The sequence below is a fragment of the Gadus macrocephalus genome, chromosome 15 (genome assembly GCF_031168955.1).
Source record: "Gadus macrocephalus chromosome 15, ASM3116895v1".
In the NCBI taxonomy this organism is placed as follows: Eukaryota; Metazoa; Chordata; class Actinopteri; order Gadiformes; family Gadidae; genus Gadus; species Gadus macrocephalus.
Window position 1 is genome coordinate 17,194,919 of NC_082396.1, and position 7,500 is coordinate 17,202,418.

The 7,500-nt window shown below is 42.4% G+C and overlaps 1 protein-coding gene across 1 annotated transcript in view; it reads right to left on the bottom strand.

Moving 5' to 3' along the window:
- epas1b (endothelial PAS domain protein 1b) overlaps positions 1 to 7,500 on the bottom strand; it is a 23,020-nt gene that overhangs the window by 6,959 nt on the left and 8,561 nt on the right. The window contains exons 6-11 of the mRNA XM_060073942.1: positions 6,416 to 6,522; positions 4,466 to 4,613; positions 3,064 to 3,269; positions 2,775 to 2,938; positions 603 to 716; positions 1 to 186 (exon numbers count right to left, since the gene is read on the bottom strand). The exon at positions 1 to 186 is cut by the window's left edge and continues 311 nt beyond it. Coding sequence (XP_059929925.1) covers positions 1 to 186; positions 603 to 716; positions 2,775 to 2,938; positions 3,064 to 3,269; positions 4,466 to 4,613; positions 6,416 to 6,522 — 925 coding nt within the window. The remainder of the gene's footprint in view (positions 187 to 602; positions 717 to 2,774; positions 2,939 to 3,063; positions 3,270 to 4,465; positions 4,614 to 6,415; positions 6,523 to 7,500) is intronic.

Genomic DNA, 7,500 nt, shown 5'->3' on the forward strand with positions numbered 1-7,500 from the left:
CTGGAAGAGGCTGGCGATGGCGTTGAAGCCGTGCTGGGGGCCCGTGTGGGACCCCGCCAGGGACCCCGCGGTGGAGCCCGGATCCATGGGCTCCAGGTCGGGGACGATGGGGTGGAGCTGGAAGTCCTCCCCGTCCATGGGGATGTAGGGAGCCAGGGTCTCCAGGTCCAGGTCACTCAGATCCCCCTGCAGAACCAGGTCATCAAGGGGTTATGGAATCACTCTGAGACTTCTGGGGTTGCATGGTTAATAACCAACCAAACAGGACGGCTGACAGCAGTACATAAGAGGATGGTGAGTGAGAGTGATAGAGTGTTTGGTCCTTGTTTTCAAGCATGCACAGCGCATGTTTTTATTGTTTAAGGTTAAATTATGAATATCAAAGCCAAGACATTCACTTATTGAATATTATAATATTTCTAATCAGTTTGAACCTGAAAATGCTTTTGACTTGCACTGGAAGTGTGAATGAAATAAGAAATAAATTAAACTAGAAAACTACTTGAAATAATGAAATACGACCTTAGATTTAATAATTAATCATAATGTACTGATCGATTGATGGATGTATAGCTAGAGAGTTAGATAAGCGAGAGACTAACCTCAGTGTTTGCAGTGCTGTTGATATCATCCGTATCCAGAGAAAACAGCTTCTCAGTCAGTTCGACCTTCAGGTCACAGTCCGCTGAGCTGTAGTATTCATCAGGGCTGCTGGGCTGGAGGGCCGTAGCATTGGAAGGGTCAAGTTAAAGCTGCACTACACAAATCTCACCACTAGCAGCCTCTAGGGCAGTGTTTCCAAAACATTATTTTTTTTTATTACAAACCATCTCTACCCAATTCATAATGGGCCTTATCTATAAAATCATGAAAAGAACAAATGTGTGCATAAATTAACATTCCTGAGCATTTTATGGCCAATTCCGCATCCCTTTATATATGAACTTAAACCAACCATTTCGAAGAGACAAATCACAACTTATTTTTATGCACTTGTTATTGAAAACATAATGCACGTATTAAATACTCAATAAATAAGACCAAATAAATGCATTTAGGCAGAGTTAACATCTCCTGATAAAATTATCAGAACAATACAAACATTCATTACTATCAAAAATATGCCACTTTTTGAAAAAAAAAATTAAATGCTAATATGTAAAAAAAAATATGTGGGGGGGGCAAACGTTGACCAGTAAAATGTTACATTGTGCAGTTTAAATAATTTCTTTAGAAACTGAACAGACACAATGTAAGGGCAGCTTGATGATGTCTTTTTTGAATGTTTTTGTATCCTTAAAGGTACAATATGGGACATTGACTCAAAGCATTTAGAATGGATACTGCAGTCCAAATGCCCAATATTGAGTTGTCTCCCCTGCCCCCTCCTCCCCAGACTCAGCTCACCTGGGTTGCCAGGTTGAGGGCACACACAGTATATTCTGAGACAAGCACAGTTATCCTCCTTTGACAATGACAAGGCATGACGAGTCCTACACCTAAAGTGCTTCATGTAAACGTTTGTAATAAATTTATTGTTTGCAATTATAACCAGCTCATGTGGCCTCTGTAATGAAATCCATCTGGGCTCTGAGCTATCTCCATCAAATGCAACTCCAAGACTTTAGAGTTTTAGCACAGCTCTTATCAAAGAGCTTTTACCAAAGTGGCAAGGCTTCTGAGGACCGGTAGAATCTCACACAACTCAGTGAATCCAGTTAATTTGCTACCTCTGTTTGTTTGCCAATTTTTTACCTGGCAAAAGAGGGTACTCGGAGGATAGTGATTCATAACACACAGGCCAAAAGTAAATCAACCATCCCTCCCAGGACTGGACATTTCAACGGAGAACCTTCTGGCTGTAGTACTGTTGTGTAAGAAGCCGGTATTTGGGCTCTTTCTACTCCTATTTTGCCCTGATCTTATCCGATGACATTTAATGGTCATTTTGTGATTTCGTATAGTTAGTTAGTTACACATAGCTCCCTTAAGATACAAATTACTTCATTAATAGTCAGTAACGGATTTTCAAACGGTGAACGTTGGGTCATCGTGTATCCGATTTGTTTCCTGCTAATAAAGCACCTATGTGCCAGTGCCAGAAGGGAAGAGGGAAAAGAGGGTGATGGTGAATTATGACAAAGCCTCCATTCAAGACCGTCCACCCCCGCTATTCTCATACCCTCTGCCAGAACGACCCCAGAGCTACCAATGAACCCAGAAGCATCATAATGAAACGTTGACTAACAAATCTGTTCCCGTTCAGACTTGTGCGTTCACTCCCTTTGCTCCTGCCCTGTCTTGGCATCTTCTTTTTGAACAAACCTTTTGATTATCAGTTGTAGTGGGGTCAGCCTTTTTGTTTTTTTTGCAGCCAGAGAGCCTGGTCGTAACAGGATGGGGAGGGTGTGAAACACCCAGGTGGGTGCTACTGCTACACCCTGATAGTGGGGGGGGTAGCCTGGCAAGACAATTGTATATGTACAGCCCTGGATCTCAGTTACAGGCCACATTATTGCATCCCACTGACCGAAAACCAAGGATAAACCCCCTCAATATAGTAGGAGGCCTTCCAGAGATGGTTCTGAGTGCAATGAGCAATAATTGAGAGATATCTACAAACCAAGCAAAATGTAATTAAAATTGGAGAGTTAGAAAATTATTCATGTCATACCCACACACACTTTGTAAAGCACTCAGACTGCAATGAAAAGCGCCATTGGATCTATTATGATAATGATCCTGGTTCATATTCATATTGAACGTCATAGTACCGTAGAGCAGCTGCTGAGACTCGGTGTAGCACTGCCAGGAGGCGGAGGCTGGGCAGAGGTAAAGGTGCCCCCCATGTGAGCCATGTCTCCGGGCCCCGGGGCCGGTGGGCCCATCGGGGCGGCCGGGACCTGGGTATACGCTGGCTCATCAAAGTCAGAGGGACCTATCACAAAGAAGAAAAAAAAAGAAGAAAAATGAATAAAGCAATTTCAAAGCAGCGCGGAATTAAGTGATTAAAACCCAAAGACAAATGAATCAATTAGGGTCAAACAAGTGTTGCCGACGGACCGAAGTCCAGGGGGATGACGTCGTCGCCGGCCGTGGGCGCCAGCTGCAGTAGGTCCTCCGGCTCCTCCTTGAGTTTGGTGAAGAGCGGCTCGGCCCGCTCGCCGGCACCCGGGGAGGAGCCCGCGGCGCTGAAGAAGCTGCTTATGGGACGGGGAGTGAACTCTGTCTGCTCCATGGAGAACACGGTGGACTCCTCCTCGATGTCACTGCAGCAGAGCAGACAGCCCAACCACAGCTGTGAGGTGTGACTCCAAACACAGGTGTATTTATAATCACTGAATGGGTGATTCAGTTCAACACCGTTCTGAATATTTATCACGATGTTGACGGACAGGATGATTGATTACAATAGACAAATAATCAAGGGAGATCTAGCCACAATGTTAATGTTAAAAAAAGTAAGTAAATTCTGTTAAAATAATTATACTATAAAGGCTTTTCATTGCTGCAAATGCACATATTTCTGGGAAATGATGTTATTTCTTTTTGGCATTTATACATGAAAGAACTGCCACACATGAAGACTAAATCAGGCTTAATTCCCTCTCTCCTGTCCTTCCTCTTTCCTTGTCTGGTTTCTGATGAATCGATTTTACACTCAGTGGGCAGAAATCCTGAGTCAACCGCTCAAGGAAAACTCAGAACTTTGGCCAAAGTTAACTTAGCTAATCTTTCTGCTTGGAAATTCTGTAGGGGGTGAAAAAGCCGGCGTTAAGGATTGAAACAACCAAATCCTGCCTTATAAGCAGGAGTTTACAATAGATTGAGTTACTTCGGAGGCATAAAAGTCTCTTTTTGAGCTAAAATACCCCAACTTATGGCACTGCAGTATCATTGAAAGTGAACACAGATAATTTTTTTTAAAAATTACTCTAAAAATAAAAAATAGATATAGTTGCAAGCAACCAAGTATGACGAGTATGGTTCTCATTCTACAAGTTCTACAAGCCTGACCAATTTTATAACCTCAAAAGTTATAATAAGGTGCCATAATAAATAGCAAACTAGTCATTACCTAACCCTTTGTTCATATTTGTTAATTGTTACTAAAATATTTATTTGGCACAAGTTAATAGTTTTTTTCACGAGTGTCGCTGGTTAGGGTTAGGGTTAGGGCCGTGTGCATTGGTTAGGGGTTAGGGTTAGGGCCGTCTGTTAGGGTTAGGGCCGTGTGTTAGGGTTAGGGTCGTGTGTTAAGGTTGGGTTAGGGTTATACCAACAACTAATATTGAATTAATGATGAAAAAACGATTCAACTAAGTTTGCTATTTATCATGGCACCTTATTATAAAGTGTTACCCAGGATTTTTTTATAATAATAATAATAATAATACTAACGAATACGATAGGATTCCTACGTTTTTCGTAGGAACCCTAATAAAAATAAGATGTCATGCTTTACCTGAGAACATAATTGATGCAGACGATACACTGTGGCTGTGAGTTGCGGCTGTTATAGATGACGGTTCCCTGGGTCTCTACCCAGACGTAGCCGCCGTGTTTAGCCAGCATGCGGTACTGGCTGCTCACAGCCTGTCCCTTGCTGCACACTGCAGACGGAGATAAACGAGAGGGTGGACCAACAATATAATCAGGCAACAATGGTGATTAGAGGACAACAGACACTATCAGATAGGGCAGATATGATGCTGTGATGGGAGAAAACAGGGAAACAGGACATGCGATTATATTATATGATTTGGTGGTGTGAGAATAAAGTATATATTATTTGGTAGATATGGTGAAGAAGGTATAACTTTTATTTTATTTGTTAGATATGTTGGAAAGGGTATCATTTATATTATATTTGGTAGATATGGTGCAGGTATAAACTATATTTTATTTGGGTGATTTGGTGTAGGTATAAGTTATATTGAATTCTTTATGGCGGTGAAGAGATCAATTATATTTTAGAGGGTAGCTAAGGTGGTATAGGCATAAATTAGATTTAATTTGGAAGAAAGGTGACAATGTATAAAGTACATTTGATTTGGTAGATATGGTGGTATTGGTACAGTATAAATCCACCTGGTGTAGCTGTAGCATGATGATGCAAGTCTGCTTCAGTTTAGTATCGTGATCTGACTTTTAAGAGGTTCAGTAAAAATAAGCTGGTCAACATGTAGGGTTTGGATGGTGTTGGGTCTAGGTCCTTGTTTGAAGCATTTCCACAAATTGTAACTTCTTTATTCGGTCTAAACACCATTGTTACTAGCATGAATTTCTTACAAAAATACAAAGAAAAGATCCTAGCACACATTAGTGACTACGTTTTAGTAAGAAACAAATCCCATGCTGGGGAGCCCTCTAGAAGACTCTCTCCTCTTGATATTTTAGCTTTAGGGATTGAAGGATGTTTATGTTGACTTGAGAAGGCAATGTGCTGGCCATGTGCCAAGGTCCAGCGCTGGCGTGGGAAAGGGCCGCGTTGGGGTCACCCAGTGCACGTGTTTGGGTATGTGTGTGTGTGTGTGTGTGTGTGTGTGTGTGTGTGTGTGTGTGTGTGTGTGTGTGTGTGTGTGTGCGTGTGTGTATGTGTGTGTGCGTCCCATAAAGAACACTTTATACGAGGGAACATGGGTCTGCTGACAAGCATGTAACCGCTGCCCCCCCCCCCCACACATACACACTACCCAACCCAGTAACATATATTCGCTCCCACAGACAAACCCAGAGCAACTCAATTATGCAGTCATAATCTCCCTGTAATCTTGTTCTCCCACTTTCACAGAGGGCCTCTAATGATATTGAACTGTCGCCATAGACAAAAGCCATGACACTTCAGTCACATACACACATGCACACGCACACACACACACACGCACACACACACACACACACACACACACACACACACACACACACACACACACACACACACACACACACACACCACACACACACACACACACACACACACACACACACACACACACACACACACACACACACACACACACACCTCCATTGATGCTAATGGGGGCCACCTGGATCCTCCGCGTTTGAAGTCGCAGATGTGCAGCCCCTATCATGCCATCGCTGGGCACTCTTAATCGAGTGAAAAAACATCTTAATACCATGCACTGCACTGTAAACACACACGATTGGATCCAGAATCAAACAACACAGGGTGGGTGTGTGTGTGTGTTTGTGAGTGTGTGAGTGTGTGCATGACCGTGGGTGTAAGTGTGTCTGTATCTGTGTGCATGAGCGTGGGTGTATGTGTGTCTGTGAGTGTGCGTTTGTGCACATGTGTGTGTGTGTGTGTGTGTGTGTGTGTGTGTGTTTGTGCCTGTGTATGTTCGCATGAGCGTGTGTGTGTGTGTTTGTGTGTGTGTGTGTGTGTGCTTACAATTCTGATGGCTCTTAGTGACGGTGTCTGCATCCAGGGCGTGGTAGAACTCATAGACAGAACGTCCCAGGAGGTCCTCAGGACTGTAGCCCATCAACTCATTCACCCTGTGACACACACAAACACAAACACACACACACACACACACACACACACACACACACACACACACACACACACACACACACACACACACACACACACACACACACACACACACACACACACACACACACACACACACACTCACACAACCACACACACACAAACACAAACACACAGAGTTTCCAATACAATATCTCTGCTCAAGATAAAACACAAAACGTATGAAAGTGCAATACAAATCTAGAAGAACATTTGCTTATGCACAAGGTATTTGTACAATATTTGCATTACATTATATTATATATTGTACTTTCATTTTTTATCCCTTCTTATTTTATATATATTCTATTGCTTCTTCCTGTTTCCTTGCTGCCAGCCTTGCTTTATCTGCCACCATTTATCTTTCCTTCTGGGAATTGAATGCTTCTTGAAAACTCTTATTTATTCCTTTGCTGTTATCACTCAGCATTTGTTTGGGGATTATTCCTGGTTGTGTTGCCATTGATTTCTTTCATCGTATTGCGTGCTTCACCATTAAAGGATATCGCAGGATTAATGTGAATTGATTACATCAAAGCATACCTGAAAGTATATCAAAGTATTCAACCACCTCAACAAACTTTCAAGCATGCTTTGATCGAAGCATTGCATTAAATGGACGCTAGATTTATCAGGTTGATGATAAAGGACGTTAGCGTACCCCTTTTCATTCAACTTTCTTGAAATTGTGTTTCTTCTTGTCGATCTATAGGATAATTGTAGGAAGCAACCGACACTTTATCTGTTCAATCAGATAAATGGGTTTGATAACGAACAGCAGCTGTTTCTGTTATATGCTTTCGATAAAAAGAACGGCTAGGAGGGAGGAAAGGATTACAATGAACCATTTTTTCTGCAGTTGTATATTCCTGGCCACGTGTATCTATCTGACGTGACGGTGAAATAAGGCCCACCTCTGATTGTGATAACAGAGCTATAAG